At 44.6% G+C, this 18,790-nt stretch overlaps 1 protein-coding gene across 1 annotated transcript; it reads right to left on the bottom strand.

Annotated features, from left to right (window-relative positions):
* Nucleotides 1–14,993: 14,993 nt before the first annotated feature.
* Nucleotides 14,994–16,366, bottom strand: LOC109747645 (uncharacterized). The gene has a single exon (XM_020306676.4). It carries the CDS (start codon nucleotides 16,339–16,341, stop codon nucleotides 15,184–15,186), a length of 1,158 nt encoding a protein of 385 aa, XP_020162265.2. The 5' UTR covers nucleotides 16,342–16,366; the 3' UTR covers nucleotides 14,994–15,183.
* Between the last annotated feature and the right edge of the window lie 2,424 nt (nucleotides 16,367–18,790).

The following is an 18,790-nucleotide window of genomic DNA, read 5'->3' as shown; positions in this document are numbered from 1 at the left end:
GCGCCCCCCTTGCTTGGGGGGCAAGCTCCCTCCCCCCTTGGCCGCCGCCCCCCCTCTAGATCTCATCTAGAGGGGCCGTCCCCTTCCCCCTTCTCCCTATAAATAGAGGGGTGAGGGGAGGGCTGCAGCACCACATCCAAGGCGTAGCCCCTCCCCTCCCCAACACCTCTCCTCCTCCGCGTGTGCTTGGCGAAGCCCTGCCGGAGAACTGTCACTCCACCACCACCACGCCGTCGTGCTGCTGTTGGAGCCTTCTTCCTCAACCTCTCCCTACTGCTTGCTGGATCAAGGCGTGGGAGACGTCACCGCTCCGTACGTGTGTTGAACGCGGAGGTGCCGTTCGTTCGGCGCTTGGATCATCCGTGATTTGGATCACGACGAGTACGACTCCATCAACCCCGTTCTCTTGAACGCTTCCGCTCGCGATCTACAAGGGTATGTAGATGCACTCCTCCCCTCTTGTTGCTAGTAAACTCCATAGATTGATCTTGGTGATGCGTAGAAAATTTTAATTTCTGCTACAATCCCCAACAGTGGCATCATGAGCTAGGTCTATGCGTAGTTTCTATGCACGAGTAGAACACAAGTTGTTGTGGGCGTCGGCAGTGGGTTATATCACCCCTATTTTGTTTTTGACCTTATTTCTTTTTTAGGCATGGGATTTTGTCAATTTACTTGCCGTTACTAGTCTTATCTTGATTCGGCGGCATCGTGGGATGAAGCGGCCCGGACCGACCTTACACGTATGCTTACGTGAGACAGGTTCCACCGACTAACATGCACTAGTTGCATAAGGTGGCTAGCGGGTGTCTGTCTCTCCCACTTTAGTCGGATCGGATTCGATGAAAAGGGTCCTTATGAAGGGTAAATAGAAATTGGCATATCACGTTGTGGTTTTGGCATAGGTAAGAATCGTTCTTGCTAGAAACCTATAGCAGCCACGTAAAAGTTTGCAACAACAATTAGAGGACGTCTAACTTATTTTTGCAGCAAGTGTCATGTGATGTGATATGGCCAGAAGGATGTGATGAATGATATATGTGATGTATGAGATTGATCATGTTCTTGTAATAGGAATCACGACTTGCATGTCGATGAGTATGACAACCGGCAGGAGCCATAGGAGTTGTCTTAATTCATTTATAACCTGCGTGTCAACTGGAACGTCATGTAATTACTTTACTTTATTGCTAACCGTTAGCCATAGTAGTAGAAGTAATAGTTGGCGAGACAACTTCATGATGACACGATGATGGAGATCATGGTGTCATGCCGGTGACGATGATGAACATGGCGCCCCGAAGATGGAGATCAAAAGGAGCAAAATGATATTGGCCATATCATGTCACTATTTGATTGCATGTGATGTTTATCATGTTTTACATCTTATTTGCTTAGAATGACGGTAGCATAAATAAGATGATCCCTCGCTAAAATTTCAAGAAAGTGTCCCCCCTAACTGTGCACCGTTGTGAAGGTTCGTTGTTCCGAAGCACCACGTGATGATCGGGTGTGATAGGTTCTAACGTTCGCATACAACGGGTGTAAGCCAGATTTACACACGCAATACACTTAGGTTGACTTGACGAGCCTAGCATGTACAGACATGGCCTTGGAACACAAGAGACCGAAAGGTCGAACATGAGTCGTATAGCAGATATGATGAACATGAAGATGTTCACCGATGATGACTAGTCCGTCTCACGTGATGATCGGACACGACCTAGTTGACTCGGATCATGTATCACTTAGATGACTAGAGGGATGTCTGTCTGAGTGGGAGTTTGTTAATAATTTGATTAGATGAACTTAATTATCATGAACTTAGTCTAAAAAACCTTTACAATATGTCTTGTAGATCAAATGGCCCACACTAATGTTGCCCTCAACTTCAACGCGTTCCTAGAGAAAACCAAGCTGAAAGACGATGGTAGCAACTACACGGACTGGGTCCGTAACCTGAGGATTATCCCATAGCTGCCAAGAAAGCATATGTCCTTGAAGCACCGCTAGGTGATGCATCTGTTTTCCCAGCAACTCAAGACGTTCTGAATGCCTGGCAGTCACGTAGTGATGATTACTCCCTGGTTCAGTGTGGCATGCTTTAAAGCTTAGAACCGGGGCTCCAAAAGCGTTTTGAGCAGCACGGAGCATATGAGATGTTCCAAGAGCTGAAAATGGTTTTCCAAGCTCATGCCCGGGTCGAGAGATATGAAGTCTCCGACAAGTTCTACAGTTGTAAGATGGAGGAGAATAGTTCCGTCAGCGAACACATACTCAAAATGTCTGGGTTGCACAACCGCTTGTCTCAGCTGGGAGTTAATCTCTCGGATGACGCGGTCGTTGACAGAATCCTTCAGTCGCTCCCACCTAGCTACAAGAGCTTTGTGATGAACTTCAATATGCAGGGGATGGAAAAGACCATTCCTGAGGTATATTCAATGCTGAAATCAGCAGAGGTGGAGATCAAAAAGGAACATCAAGTGTTGATGATGAATAAAACCACTAAGTTCAAGAAAGGCAAGGGTAAGAAGAACTTCAAGAAAGACGGCAAGGGAGTTGCCGCGCCCGGTAAGCAAGCTGCCGGGAAGAAGACAAAGAATGGACCCAAGCCTGAGACTGAGTGCTTTTATTGCAAGGGAAACGGTCACTGGAAGCGGAACTGCCCCAAGTACTTAGCGGATAAGAAGGCCGGCAAAACCAAAGGTATATGTGATATACATGTTATTGATGTGTACCTAACCAGCGCTCGTAGTAGCTCCTGGGTATTTGATACCGGTGCGGTTGCTCATATTTGTAACTCAAAGCAGGAGCTGCGGAATAAGCGGAGACTGGCGAAGGACGAGGTGACGATGCGCGTCGGGAATGGTTCCAAGGTCGATGTGATCGCCGTCGGCACGCTACCTCTACATTTACCTACGGGATTAGTTTTAAACCTCAATAATTGTTATTTAGTGCCAGCTTTGAGCATGAACGTTGTATCTGGATCTCGTTTGATGCGAGATGGCTACTCATTTAAATCAGAGAATAATGGTTGTTCTATTTATATGAGAGATATGTTTTATGCTCATGCCCCACTGGTCAATGGTTTATTCTTAATGAATCTCGAACGTGATGTTACACATATTCATAGTGTGAATGCCAAGAAATGTAAGGTTGATAATGATAGTCCCACATATACTTGTGGCACTGCCGCCTTGGTCACATTGGTGTCAAACGCATGAAGAAACTCCATGCAGATGGACTTTTGGAGTCTCTTGATTATGAATCATTTGACACGTGCAAACCATGCCTCATGGGCAAAATGACCAAGACTCCGTTCTCCGGAACAATGGAGCGAGCAACCAACTTATTGGAAATCATACATACTGATGTGTGCGGTCCAATGAGCGTTGAGGCTCGCGGTGGCTATCGTTATGTTCTCACCCTCACTGATGACTTGAGTAGATATGGGTATGTCTACTTAATGAAACACAAGTCTGAGACCTTTGAAAAGTTCAAGGAATTTCAGAGTGAGGTTGAGAATCAACGTGACAGGAAAATAAAGTTCTTACGATGAGATCGTGGAGGGGAATATTTGAGTCACGAATTTGGCACACACTTAAGCAAATGTGGAATTGTTTCACAACTCACGCCGCCTGGAACACCTCAGCGTAATGGTGTGTCCGAACGTCGTAATCGCACTCTATTGGATATGGTGCGATCTATGATGTCTCTTACTGATCTACCGCTATCATTCTGGGGTTATGCTTTAGAGACTTCCGCATTCACTTTAAATAGGGCTCCGTGAAAATCCATTGAGACGACACCGTATGAATTATGGTTTGGAAAGAAACCTAAGCTGTCGTTTCTTAAAGTTTGGGGATGCGATGCTTATGTCAAAAACTTCAACCTGAAAAGCTCGAACCCAAGTCGGAAAAATGCGTCTTCATAGGATACCCTAAGGAAGCCATTGGGTATACCTTCTACCTCAGATCCGAAGGCAAGATCTTCGTTGCCAAGAATGGGTCCTTTCTGGAGAAAGAGTTTCTCTCGAAAGGAGTAAGTGGGAGGAATGTGGAACTTGATGACATGACCCCTCTCGAACCAGAAAGTAGCGCAGCACAAGAAAATGTTTCTGTGGTGCCTGCACCGACTAGAGAGGAAGTTAATGATGACGATCATGATCAAGTTACCACTGAACTTCATAGGTCCACAAGGACACGTTCCGCACCAGAGTGGTACGGCAACCCTGTCCTGGAAATCATGTTGTTGGACAACGCTGAACCTTCGAACTATGAAGAAGCAATGGCGGGTCCAGATTCCAACAAATGGCTTGAAGCCATGCAATCCGAGATAGGATCCATGTATGAAAACAAAGTATGGACTTTGACAGACTTGCCCGATGATCGGCGAGCGATAGAAAATAAATGGATCTTTAAGAAGAAGACGGACGCGGATGGAAATGTTACCATCTATAAAGCTCAACTTGTCGCTAAGGGTTATCGACAAGTTCAAGGAGTTGACTACGATGAGACCTTCTCACCCGTAGCGAAGCTGAAGTCCGTCCGAATCATGTTAGCAATTGCCGCATTCTACGATTATGAAATATGGCAAATGGACGTCAAAACGGCATTCCTTAACGGCTTCCTTAAGGAAGAATTGTATATGATGCAGCCGGAAGGTTGTGTCGATCCTAAGAATGCTGACAAAGTATGCAAGCTCCAGCGCTCAATCTATGGGCTGGTGCAGGCATCTCGGAGTTGGATGAGATGATCAAAGCGTTTGGGTTTATGCAGACTTATGGAGAAGCCTGTGTTTACAAGAAAGTGAGTGGGAGCTCTGTAGCATTTCTAATATTATATGTGGATGACCTACTATTGATGGGAAATGATATAGAATTCTTGGAAAGTATAAAGGCCTACTTGAATAAGTGTTTTTCAATGAAGGACCTTGGAGAAGCTGCTTACATATTAGGCATCAAGATCTATAGAGATAGATCGAGACGCCTCATAGGTCTTTCACAAAGCACATACCTTGACAAGATATTGAAGAAGTTCAATATGGATCAGTCCAAGAAGGGGTTCTTGCCTGTATTGCAAGGTGTGAGATTGAGCACGGCTCAACGCCCGACCACGGCAGAAGATAGAGAAAAGATGAGTGTCGTCCCCTATGCCTCGGCCATAGGGTCTATTATGTATGCCATGCTGTGTACCAGACCTGATGTAAACCTTGCCGTAAGTTTGGTAGGAAGGTACCAAAGTAATCCCGGCATGGAACACTGGACAGCGGTCAAGAACATCCTGAAGTACCTGAAAAGGACTAAGGATATGTTTCTCGTTTATGGAGGTGACGAAGAGCTCATCGTAAAGGGTTACGTCGATGCTAGCTTCGACACAGATCTGGATGACTCTAAGTCACAAACCGGATACGTGTATATTTTGATGGTGGGGCAGTCAGCTGGTGCAGTTGCAAGCAAAGCGTTGTGGCGGGATCTACATGTGAAGCGGAGTACATGGCAGTCTCGGGGGCAGCACATGAAGCAATCTGGATGAAGGAGTTCATTGCCGACCTAGGAGTTATTCCCAATGCATCGGGGCCGATGACTCTCTTCTGTGACAGCACTGGAGCTATTGCCCTTGCCAAGGAGCCCAGGTTTCACAAGAAGACCAGGCACATCAAGCGTCGCTTCAACTCCATTCATGAAAATGTTCAAAATGGAGACATAGATATTTGTAAAGTGCATACTGATTTGAATGTCGCAGATCCGTTGACTAAACCTCTTCCACGAGCGAAACATGATCAACACCAGAACTCTATGGGTGTACGATTCATCACAATGTAACTAGATTATTGACTCTGTGCAAGTGGGAGACTGTTGGAAATATGCCCTAGTGGCAATAATAAAATGGTTATTATTATATTTCCTTGTTCATGATAATTGTCTATTTTTCATGCTTTAATTGTGTTATCCGGAAATCGTAATACATGTGTGAATACATAGACCATAACATGTCACTAGTGAGCCTCTAGTTGACTAGCTCGTTGATCAATAGATGGTTACGGTTTCCTTACCATGGACATTGGATGTCATTGATAACGGGATCACATCATTAGGAGAATGATGTGATGGACAAGACCCAATCCTAAGCATAGCACTAATCGTGTAGTTCGTTTGCTAAAGCTTTTCTAATGTCAAGTATCATTTCCTTAGACCATGAGATCATGCAACTCCCGGATACCGTAGGAATGCTTTGGGTGTACCAAACGTCACAACGTAACTGGGTGGCTATAAAGGTGCACTACAGGTATCTCCGAAAGTGTTTGTTGGGTTGGCTCAGATCGAGACTGGGATTTGTCACTCCGTATGACGGAGAGGTATCTCTGGGCCCACTCGGTATTGCATCATCATAATGAGCTCAATGTGACTAAGTAGTTAGTCACGAGATCATGCATTACGGAACGAGTAAAGTGACTTGCCGGTAACGAGATTGAACGAGGTATTGGGATACCGACGATCGAATCTCGGGCAAGTAAAGTACCGATTGACAAAGGGAATTGTATACGGGCTTGCTTGAATCCTCGACATCGTGGTTCATCCGATGAGATCATCGTGGAACATGTGGGAGCCAACATGGGTATCCAGATCCCGCTGTTGGTTATTGGCTAGAGAGGTGTCTCGGTCATGTCTGCATGATTCCCGAACCCGTAGGGTCTACACACTTAAGGTTCGATGACGCTAGGGTTATAAGGAAGGTTTGTATGTGATTACCGAATGTTGCTCGGAGTCCCGGATGAGATCCCGGATGTCACGAGGAGTTCCGTAATGGTCCGGAGGTAAATATTTATATATGGGAAGTCACCATACGGTCACCGGAAATATTCGGGGGTATATCGGTATTGTACCGGGACCACCGGAGGGGTTCCGAGGGTCCACCGGGAGGGTCCACCTGCCCCGGAGGGCCTTATGGGCTGTAGGTGGAAGGAAACCAGCCCTTAGTGGGCTGGGCGCCAACCCCCCTAGGGCCCATGCGCCTAGGGTTTGGGGGGAACCCTAAAGGGTGGCGCCCCCTTGCTTGGGGGGCAAGCTCCCTCCCCCCTTGGCCGCCGCCCCCCCTCTAGATCTCATCTAGAGGGGTCGGCCCCCTTCCCCCTTCTCCCTATAAATAGAGGGGTGAGGGGAGGGCTGCAGCACCACATCCAAGGCGCAGCCCCTCCCCTCCCCAACACCTCTCCTCCTCCGCGTGTGCTTGGCGAAGCCCTGCCGGAGAACTGTCACTCCACCACCACCACGTCGTCGTGCTGCTGTTGGAGACTTCTTCCTCAACCTCTCCCTCCTCCTTGCTGGATCAAGGCGTGGGAGACGTCACCGCTCCGTACGTGTGTTGAACGCGGAGGTGCCGTCCGTTCGGCGCTTGGATCATCGGTGATTTGGATCACGACGAGTACGACTCCATCAACCCCGTTCTCTTGAACGCTTCCGCTCGCGATCTACAAGGGTATGTAGATGCACTCCTCCCCTCTCGTTGCTAGTAAACTCCATAGATTGATCTTGGTGATGCGTAGAAAATTTTAATTTCTGCTACGATCCCCAACATGTAATATTTCTAGGCTCCTAGAATAATCATATACGTGTTGGGCCACACGAATCACACAGAACTGAGTGGAGTGGATACCAACCTCACGTGGCACCATGTCTCGTCGTGATTTATTGTACCATGACTCCATAATTAGATTTGCTTACAATATACTAGTACTGTGTATAAATGGATAATGTATTTCTCCACGAAGTACTCAAGGAATCTAGATTCATGAAAGTACTAGACTTTTTTCGACAAAGGATGAATTTTATTGACTCAAAATGGAAGTCCTACAGCGCCAGTGGTCGGCACACATGCCAGCCTACAAAATGATCACCCCCACAGTTCACGCTGACACACTAGCCAGTGGCCGACACACTTGCCAGCGCACAAAAACAACCATAGTTCATGTTTCGTGGCCCCTAGTTCATGCCGGCACACAAGCCGGCATACAAAATGATGTCGCTCTGCTTGGCCCTAGCTCAATCTTCTATATCGAGCATTGCCTTTTGCTTCTTTTCGAACCAAGTTTGTAGCCCCTGGGACATCGCACTCAAGTCCACCGTCATGATCTCCACCTCCTTCGTCATGAGGGCGAGCGCCACATCTTTTGCTTTGGTCTTGGCATTGGTGGCCTCAATGTCAAGCTTCTTTGTTTGGACGGCCTCCTGAATCTCGAGCTTCCTCCTATTGACGGCCTCCTCCATCTCGAGCTTCTTTGTTTGGAGTTCCATGTAGGCCTTCATTTGCTCATGTCATCTGGGTCAAAGCCTTGGCCATGGCCCTCGGGGTGGAATGCCTGGCCGTGTCCCTCGTAGATGATGTTCTCCATGAAATCGTCGTAGTAGGCCGAGTCATCTTGCGTCGGCGTCGGGTTGGGCATTTCGTCGAACATATTGCAGGCGCCGGGAAGGTTGGCCATAGGAATCTCCCACGGCCCCTTCTTTTCATCCTAGTGGAAGACTGACCGGAGCCAGACCCAGGCGTGATGTTGAGGTCGATGCTGGCCGCGGGACCGGGGGTGGCCGGTGTGATCACTTTGCCGTTCGGTGACATGGAGAAGCGGGACGCACCATGGTCGTGCATCGGATGGAGACTGACCGTCTGCGGTCTTTTGGTGGAGCTCGGCGACTGCCCCTGTGGCGGGTGAACGGCCGACGAGCAGGTCCTCGCTGTGGCCATGGCGGCGAAGAACGACCGTCGTTGGTCGGTTGAACCCTAGCATGATCATGGCTTTTAACGTCGTTGCCTGCGTGGCCTTGGTGGCGAGGGCCTCATTACCCTCAACGCCAGCCTTGTGTTGCATGGCGGTGGCATCGATAGTGGCCTGGGAGCCCGCTTTTCTATCCGCATCTATCGCCCTATGGCCAGCCCTCTTCGCACTTTCTCGGGCAAGCTCCTTCAGCATGAGCACCTTCTTGGGTTTCTTCTTCTTTGGGGCCACGGAGCGGTCAGCGGCGGCTTCGTTTGGGGCAGTGGCCATGGTGGGAATGGGAGGGCGGGAGGGGTTTTGGGAGAGGAGGGGCAAAGGGCATATTTGGAATACACCATATCGTGTTACACCAAGTAACATGTTTGGAACAATTTCAACTTACTATGCCACCATATCGTGTATCATACAAAACCCTTAATTTAAATTGAAAATTGCATGGAGCTCTGATGAAGACAACATCGATGTAACTCCTTAGAACGATCTCTTCATAATCTCCGCTTGTAAGAAAACATGTCATCGGTGCTACTTTAGTACTCAACAACATTTTTCACTACTGTCCTGTGATCAACACTTTCCTCACTTTGATATCCATACCATGGAATACATGATTAATCAGAACACAAAAGTGTGTGGAATCTCCATCACGTATTTTTCTCATCAGTGTTTTAGGACACCGAGCCTTGCTAAAAATCTTTCCATGTGACTTCGGCAAGAAACACTCCTTGGCGTTCTCCTACTAAACCGTTTTAGAATCATGTCAACATGTATTCTGGCTTAGCCCTATTAGGCAACTCTATCACCATATATAATTACGCCTAATACTGAGGCAACCTATCCCAAGCACTTCATCGAAAAACTATATTTCAATGAAGTCCTAATTCATGTCAAGAAATTTATATTATTTCCAATAAACAATCTGTCAAGCACACCCAATTTTAGAAATATTATTATGCTCCCATTTACTTTCTTGTAACCACAAGAATCTTCTCTATCCTTTAATGAAATCAAACTCTTTCACTATTTCATCAAAATCTAGATTCGAACTCCATTATGCTTGCTTCTGTCAATTACTAGATCACTGAAGTTTGCAGACTACTAGCATCCTCTGGACCGACAAAATACTTTGGACTGAACCACAAGAATTGAAGGGAGGAGACTAGAACCACACCGGACTTCTAACTATGAGGTTTAGAGGATTAGAATAGCTATAATTAGTCAAGTAGGACAAACTAGAACTAGAACTAGAAGAACTAGAGGAGGCTCCAAAAACTTGTATATTCAAATAAGCAACATCCCTGAAATAATAGATTTTTATAAATTCATGCACATTTTTTGAAATTTGGGAACAATTTTGAAATTGATGAAGCTTTTTCGAAATAAGGAATTTTTTTTCCAAATTCATGAACATTTTTTAGAATTCGGGATCACTTCTCAATTTCATGATTGTTATGAAATTCAAAATATTTTTCCAAATTTCTGAACAATTTCTAATTTCATATTTCTTAAATCAAAGAATATTTTCATATTTGATAATACTTTTTACTAAATCCAGGAGCATTTGCCAAATATATGAACTTTCTTTGAAATTCGGGGACATTTTTCAAATCTGCGAACATTTTTTAAAATTTGGAATTGTTTTAAAATATTCAACATTTTATGAAATTTGAACATTTTTAAAATTCATTATAAAAAATTGCACTTCGAAACTTTTGTTAAAATCTTTAAAAAATTTAAAGAAGCAAAAATGAAAAACATAATATTGAAAAACAAAATAAAAAAGGGTCGTCCCGCCCTGTAACATGTCAGCCCAAAGCGAGCGGGGGAGGGGGGCTCATTTGTTGCTCCCGTGCCGCGCGCGGGAAATAGGAGGTGGCAGATCCTATTTACCGCGGTTAGGCAATAGCGACGTACTCTTGCGAAGGATGCTGCAGCTTTAATTGGCCTGTCCCGTTCGTGGTTTTTCTCTACAACGGTTTTAGATTTTTTTTCCTTTCCTATATTTTCTTTAACTTTGGTTATTTTATAATTTTCCATTTTTACTTTTAAATACATGAACTATGTTTCATGAACATCTTTCTGAAATAAGGGAAACAATTAAGTTTGTGAACATTTTTTTATACAAGAAAATTTACAAATTCATGATTATTTCAAAAATATGGGAATATTTTCAATTTCTATACATTTTGGAAATATGGGGACAATTTTGAAATTCATGATTTTTTTATATTCAGTGTAACTTTTCAAACTCGTGAATATTTTTTGAAATTTGAGACTTGATTTCAAATTAGCAAGCTTTTTTAAAATTCAGGAACATTTTTAAATTCTTCAATATTTGAAAAGTGTGAGAACATTTTCCAAATTCGTGAACATCTTTTGAAATGCGAAAACATTTTTAAATGCACGACCAGTGTTTGAAATGCAGGAATGTTTTTCAAATTAATGAACATTTTTGGGTTTTTAGCGCGCTATATAAGCATTTCCAACAGCCGCGGTATATAAGCGCTGCGCTGAAAATTTTAGGTTTTTAGCGCGCGCGTAACTGTTCCGGGAGCTCAGGCGGAGGCACAATAACCGCGCGCGCGGTCCGGAACGCCATCGCGCGCAGTTTATTGCTGCACCCGCTCCCACGCGCTGCACACTCGAGCGCCCGCGCCGCACCCTCTCCGCCGCGCCGCTTCCGCCCCGCCCGCGCCGACATCCCCCTCTCCCCTTCCTACACCCGCGACCCCTCCGCCGCCGCCGCAAACCCTAGCGCGGGGAGCTTTGGCTTCGCCTCCGCCGGTGCTCCTCCAAGCTCCTCCGATGATGATGTGGGCATAATTTTGAACTTTTATGTAATGAACTTGTTTGGGTGATTTTAAAACTATGCTATGTCTTGTTTTGATGTTTGAAATATCATCATATTTGTCTCAAAAATGCAACATATGGCATGCGCCGGCTACTCGCCCGCTGCAGTTTAGCGCGTCTGTTGGAGCGGCTTGGGTGCGCTATATTTTGCAGCGGCCACTGAAGGCAGCGCACCGCGGTGCGCAAAAGCTGGCGATTCCAGCGCTGTAAACTGTTTTTTTGCACGCCGCGCGTTGCGCTTCCGTTGGAGATGCTCTAAGTGGGGTGGTGTGGTTTGCGCATTGGCCTACTGTCCCCCACACGGGTCGGGGAATAGAGGGGCTCGTCTAGCAGCCCCAAAACGCCCAAGAGTTCTTATATGGGCCAGCTCAATAGCCTCTAACCTTTTATGCTCGTTGTTGTTTCTAAAGTGCTCAATGAAAACATTTGCAGGCTATCAACGAAAATGTATTATTCTATTTTTTCCTAAATTTAGAAATATTCATGAGTAATTAAAATGTTCACCAAATATGGAAACCTATACATGAATTTGACTGATTTTTCTTAAATTACGGAATTCAAAAATTAAAAGTTAATATATTTTCATTTTTTATGAATCTTAAACTATTCAAATATTATAAAATATTTATGAATTGTATATGAAAAAATCAATTTTTAAATGAATAAGAAAATCGGTTGAAAACCTGAAGAAAAATAATCGAAACATTTAAAAGGTGGAGTAAAACGTACCAAAACTCGCTAAGGAAAACTGGAGGAAAAATATCGTTGGATGAGTCAGTGCATGTAGTGTTGTCTAGTGAAGAACAAGACATCTGTAGGATCGGAACCGATCGAACGAAGTCTTTTTCAGCTTTTATATGGAGACAATTAGTCGACTCCGCTGCACCTATTTTCTCCTAGTTTATTCGAGCTAATTTTGTCCCCCTCCCATTTCATCCTTTCCCATCAACAGGCCGGCTTGCTGGTCAAATTGCTCGCTAAACTACCGGTGCTAGACGTGATCTTTTTATATGGCCGCGGGTGAGGCAGAGGTAGGATAGCCGGAGTGACGAGCAATTAGCTAGCCAAGGGTGCAAGAGAAATGCTACTCTGTTAAGTGGGCAGGGAGAGTGAAAGGCGACACCAGCGCACATGGGTGAGAATATGTGCGTTGTATGTAGGGGTGGATTAACGAGCTGCTCGGCTTGTTAAGCTCGTGCTCGTTAAGCTTGTTAAGATTAACGAGCAGAAAAACCTGCTCGGCTCGGTTCGTTTGAATCTCGTTAAGCTCACGAGCGCTCGCGTTCTGATGTGTTACAACCTACATGATGAGTGTGTAAATGTGTTTTTTAAGAAGATGATGACTGCAAAAGGAAACGCACTAGTTTGTTGCCTCCTATGTAGATTAGATTGAATAGATGGGCTGAGGTGCTATGAAAACTTTGTCATGTAAAATAAAAATATGTGTTGTGTTGTTACTAACGAGCTTAACGAACTACTCGTGAAACTTGTTAGCTCGTTCGTTAAGCTTGTTAAGCATAACAAGCTGAAATCGATGATTGGCTCTGTTTATTAAGAAGCGAGCCACGAGCTTAACGAGGTGAACTATCGGGTGCTCATTAAGCTCGCGAGCTACGAGCTTTTGGTCCAGCCCTAGTTGCATGACCTTTTTCCCGAGAAGAAACAAAGTGATTAACGGGTTTCAACAAATCCTAATTAATTACCCAACAGTTATGAGTTAATCTTTTAGTTTTCCTAGATGGACGAAAATATTGTTTTTAAATATGTTGATTGTCTTTGTAAATTTTCATAAAATCTTGCGTGTATCTTGTTTCTTCAAATTATCTTCCCCTCTTCCCCTAATAATAAAGCAAATAGTGTTTCTGGTCGTCCGTCATTAAAACTGCCTCTAAAGTTGTAAATTATTACCCACCAATGCCACCGGTAAGTGAGAAAAACGTTTGGATTCTTATATTTTGTTTCGTCTACGGCGGGCATCTCAATAGGAAGAGATCCCCTTATATGCTATAACCCTGCACGCAGCGCAACGAAAGTCATCTTTTGATCCCGAGCTCATATGCTCCCGCATGAATAGTAAAATAGAAAAAATAGAAAAAAAATTTCAAAAAATTTCAATTATTTTGAGAGAAACATTGACAAAAGTTCTAAGTGCCTGCAAAAATTCATCATGAAATCACATTCCTGTAAGGCGTGGCAAAAAAACAAATTCAGTGATTTCAGAGTACTGTTTTTGTTTTTTTTGCCATGCATTCTAGGAATGTGATTTCACGACGAATTTTTGCAGGCACTTAGAACTTTTATCAATGTTTCTCCCAAAAAAAATTTGGAATTTTTTGAATTTTTTTCGATTTTACAGTTCATGCGGGAGCATATGAGCTCGGGATCAATTCCTCCGCGTCCACTGGTTTGTGCCTTCACCTACCGCGCTGGAGGTTGTGGGTTCGATCCCCACCCTCTCCCTTTTTTTTCCAAAAAATCAAATACTTTTTGAAATTTTCATATCTTTCAAACCCTAACTCCAAATTTAACATGTCATATATGAAAATTCATCAGAAAAATGTGTAGATTCTTAAATAATACGTTCTTTATATGATGAGATATTTTAGAAATGCCTATTACATATGCCCTTATAGATTGGTTGTTTTTGGTGGAGCTATCCGATATGTTTGCAACCAAATTAAGTCTTCAATTGAATTATGGTTGCAAACGCACATATATTTTTATATATGCAAACACATATATGACAAAAATAATGCTCTTATGCACATGCTATCATTGAATACTAAAATGTACTTCCTCCGTCCGAAAATACTTGCCATCAAAATGGATAAAAAGGGATGTATTTAGAATTAAAATACGTCTAGATACATGTCCTTTTATCCGTTTTGATGACAAGTATTTCTGGACGGAGGGAATACTTTGCTATTTTCATTCTAATGCAATATTTTTTGGGCATCACCGAGAAACAACATCAAATGGATACACATATACCAGCAACTAGGTAGATATTTGTGTTGTATAATGAATTCTAAACACCTTGAGTACACTTCAAAAATCATCACAGATTTATGTTTTTTCACAACACCACTTAGCATGTTGCTTGTTGCGTGGCATCATGAAAGATTTCAAGGGATTTGCTGTGTCGTCAAGTGTGTGTATGAGGAGTGAATTTTTTTTCTCCCGTTGCAACGCACGGGCATGTTTGCTAATATCACAAATAAGGATATAGTTGAACCAAGGCCAAAGGGGCATGTGAGATATTCTCATCCCTCAAGTAACTTTGCGACTGCTTATATTCAGTGGTGCATTGGAGGATGCTTCAGTAACTTTGCCACGAGTACTGTAATCTCTGGTAGATTTCACCAATGGAAACGCCAAGATTTTGCCAACTTCCGTTGTAGCCAGATATGATGATTGACTTCATGTTTTTAGTGTCAATATACATACTTTACTTGCACAAATTACTTTACATGTATGTTCTGCTGTGTCATTGTACACTTTAATCACGCAACTATGTATCTTTACTTCAGCACATATTTACCCATTGTTTATATCTGTTGCTGCTCACTTCCTGAATAGCTTATGAGAGACGAAGAAGCCGAGCGAGAAAGCAGCGACGGCGATGGCGACCACCTCCTTGTTGTTCCTTGCCTTCTCCACCACGCTCTCCGCCCACTTCATGTCCGTCAGCTGCTCCAGCCCCCCTGCCACGCGCTCCTTCCAGCCGCTGCACGCCGTGGCCTTCTTCTCCAGCACCGCTTTGGCTTCCATGGCAGCGGCCGCAGCCTTGGCTTTCTCTTCCTCGCTGCGCCGTATCACGCCCGCCGCCAGGCTCTCCTGGTCAACCACCGCTTTGTTCTTCTCGCCGATGGCAACCTCTGGCTCCGGTGCCGGCTTCTCGGGTGCCGCCGGAGCTGCCGCCTGGGGAGCCTCAGGCTTCACTTCTCGCTCCTTCTTCGCCTCTGGTTCTGGTGCTAGCTTTTGCTGCTCTTGCTTGTGGTTGCTTGCCTCCTCCGGTTGCTTCTGATGTTGAGCATTCTTCGTGGCCTCGTCCATGGCCTTCTTGGACACATCCTCCTCCTTGGCGATCTCTTCCTTAGGCTTGGTGGTGCTGTCGTCGCCGCTGGCCGCCTTCTTCTCGCTGCCGGCGACGTCTTTGGTTGGCGGAGGCCTGACTGTGGTGGCGGCGGCACCATCCTCCTTAACCACACCAGGTTTATCCCTCTTAATCTCCTCGACGACGCTAGTCGGCGCCGGGACACCAGAGTAGGGGCGCTTGGGCACGGTGAGCGTGAGCACGCCGGCCTCGAAGCGGCCGGTGATGTCGTCGAAGCTGGCGGTGGAGGGGAGCTGGAAGACCTTGTGCAAGGAACCCGGGGTGGCCCCCGGCCTCGCCCCGCTCACGGTGAGCCTGCCGGCGCCGTCCACCTGCACCCTGAAGTCGCCCTTCTTGAACCCCTCGAGGCTGAGGCGGAGCACGTAGGTGCCGGCCTTGTCCGCCCATTCGAACTTGGGGTCCACGACCGGTGCCGGATGCTGCCGCTTCTGCTTGGTATTGGTGGCGGCCGCCATGAGGAAGCGTAGGCAGGGAATCGTGGTGGACGTTGCGATGGATGGATGGATTGGTCGGTTGATGGTGTTGTGAACTGTGACCGAGGGAGGGGAGCTGCTGAGTTGGGAAGGTTGGCATGATGCGTCGTTTATATATTTAGGTATTGGCATGGCATGGTGATGGATGTAAGAGATGTGTCTTGTTGATTCGAAACTTGTAAAAGGAGGAAATCTTTGGATGGATTAGTCCGGCGTACGTTCTTGGAATGCATTCATGTGTAAGAAGACGTGTAGCTACATTCATGGAGTCATGTGTGAGGAAAGGTTAAGGGATCTTTGTGCGGGAGGGTAAATGGATTTGGAGGGAAGCTAGCTATGGAGGTGAAGGAAAAAAAAGGATGCTTGCTGTGCATGGTAATCGGGGCAGGCAAGCCAACTCGATCGATCGCCGGCCGCACAAGGCCACCTCGTTCACATCTATCGGAGGCGGACTACGTCTTCGAAAGAAAAAAAAAAGTAACTTTTTTTTGTTGCGGGCGAAACAAAAGCGACTTCAGAAAGTGCAATAATTTCCTTTAATAAAACACTTACTACCTCCGTCCTGGTTAATTGGTCGTCCTTATAGTTTGGGTCAAATTTTGACCTTTGATTTAACTATCAAAAAATAAGTTAAGAGACCCTAAAAATAGTATCATTGGAAACTTTTCTAAATATGAATCTAACAATATAAGTTTTGTGATATATATAACTTATAATTTGTTAGTCCAATCTATGATCAAAGTTGGGCATAAAATACGAATGGGACCAATAAACCAGACAGAGGTAGTAGTACATATGATCACAAACATGCACATATCCGCACCGCTATGAACACCCAGATGCACACATTATCCCTATAAACACCTTGGAGATATTAAGCCGGTACAACATCTTAAAATTAATGAAGGGGTGTGGCTAGTTCTCAGTCGACCGAGATTTAACCAAGTCTCAGTCAAGTGACATAACATGTAAGAGAGAAAAAAAAACTGAAAAGAAAAAATTGCACGGATCTTAATGTAAGATCCGACGGATATAACACCGACTGAGACTTAACGAAGTCTTAGTCAACTGAGACTTAGCAATATTATTAATGAAACCACCACATATGCCTTGTAGTCGCTGGGAATCTCTCCTTTTTGGAAGATGCCACTAGTACAAAACAGAGCTTTCGTCACAGGGCAATATTCACATTAGTCCCGGTTCAGTCACGAACCGGGACTAATGTGAGCATTGGTCCCGGTTCGTGCGGCTAAGGCATTAGTCCCGGTTCACCTGGGCCCTTTAGTCCTGGTTGGTGCCACGAACCGGGACTAAAGGGTGCGATACCCATTAGTACCGGTTGGTGGCACCAACCGGGACTAATGGGCTTTGAGGCATTAGTACCGGTTCATGGCACGAACCGGTACTAAAGGGCCCATCAAACTCTACCCCCCTGGACCGCCTTTTCAGTTTTAGAAAAAACAAAAGAAAATGATGGAAATGTCAAAAAAATAAAATAAAATAAGTTTCCCATGTGATATGTGGTCTAGTTGTTGGGAAAATTAACAAATATGAATTTCGGCTTTATTTGCAAAACCTCTCTGGAATTTCTTAAAGTGGGCATAACTTTTGCATACGAACTCGGATGAAAAAGTTTTTTATATGAAAAATCATCTACTCGAAAAGTTACATCCGAATTTAACCAGGGGAACCCCGTTAAACATTTTCAAAATCCTCAAAAACCTAACAGAAAAAATGTTACGGGGCTTTTAAGATCTGGAGAGGCAAAAAAATGCAAAAAAATTCAAACTGTGGTCAAACAATGGTCAAACTAATTATTCTAGAATATTAGTGTTACTAAATAATTATTTCAATTTTTTTGAATTTTGGTCAAATCTGGTCAAACTGTGGTCAAACAGTGGTCAAACAATGGTCAAACTAATTATTCCAGAAATATTAGTGTTACTAAATAATTATTGTTTTTTAAAATAATAGTTTCAAACTCAAACAGTGAAATGTGTCACTTCATGCTCAAGCTAAGTTGCTGAGGGTTAATAGGATTGACATCTTACTATTGTCAGGAAAACAACAAGTGCAGACTTGGAAACAAGGGAGAATAGAACCCGGAAGTTAAGCGTGCTCAGGCTGGAGTAGTGAGAGGATGGGTGACGGTCCGGGAAGTTAGATGATTTGGAATGATGAGGGGTGATTAGAGATTAGAGGATAAATTGAGCAGTGATGATTAGAGATTAGAGGTTAAAATAATTCAGAAATTTGAAAATAAAAAAATTTCAAAAAAAATTCACAAAAAAAATTTCAAAAAAAATATATCATAAAATTTCCTTTAATCCCGGTTGGTAACACCAACCGGGACTAAAGGTGGAGCTCCAGGCTGCGTCCACGTGGGCGGCCTTTAGTCCCGGTTCGTGTAAGAACCGGGACTAAAGGGGGGAGGCATTAGTAACGACCCTTTAGTGCCGGTTCAAAAACCGGGACAAAAGCCCCCTTTTCTACTAGTGTGCAAGCACAAGTGCCAAGTGTGGACTTGAACCCTGATGGACTGGTTCCATCACAAGGAACCTTCCCATCTGAGCTACGCTCA

Source organism: Aegilops tauschii, chromosome 7, assembly GCF_002575655.3.
Source record: "Aegilops tauschii subsp. strangulata cultivar AL8/78 chromosome 7, Aet v6.0, whole genome shotgun sequence".
Taxonomy (NCBI): Eukaryota; Viridiplantae; Streptophyta; class Magnoliopsida; order Poales; family Poaceae; genus Aegilops; species Aegilops tauschii.
This window is presented reverse-complemented; position numbering and strand designations above follow the sequence as displayed.

Bases quoted from the DNA above. Each gene is read 5' to 3' on its own strand.
- LOC109747645 (XM_020306676.4), bottom strand. From the start codon at position 16,341: ATGCCAATACCTAAATATATAAACGACGCATCATGCCAACCTTCCCAA.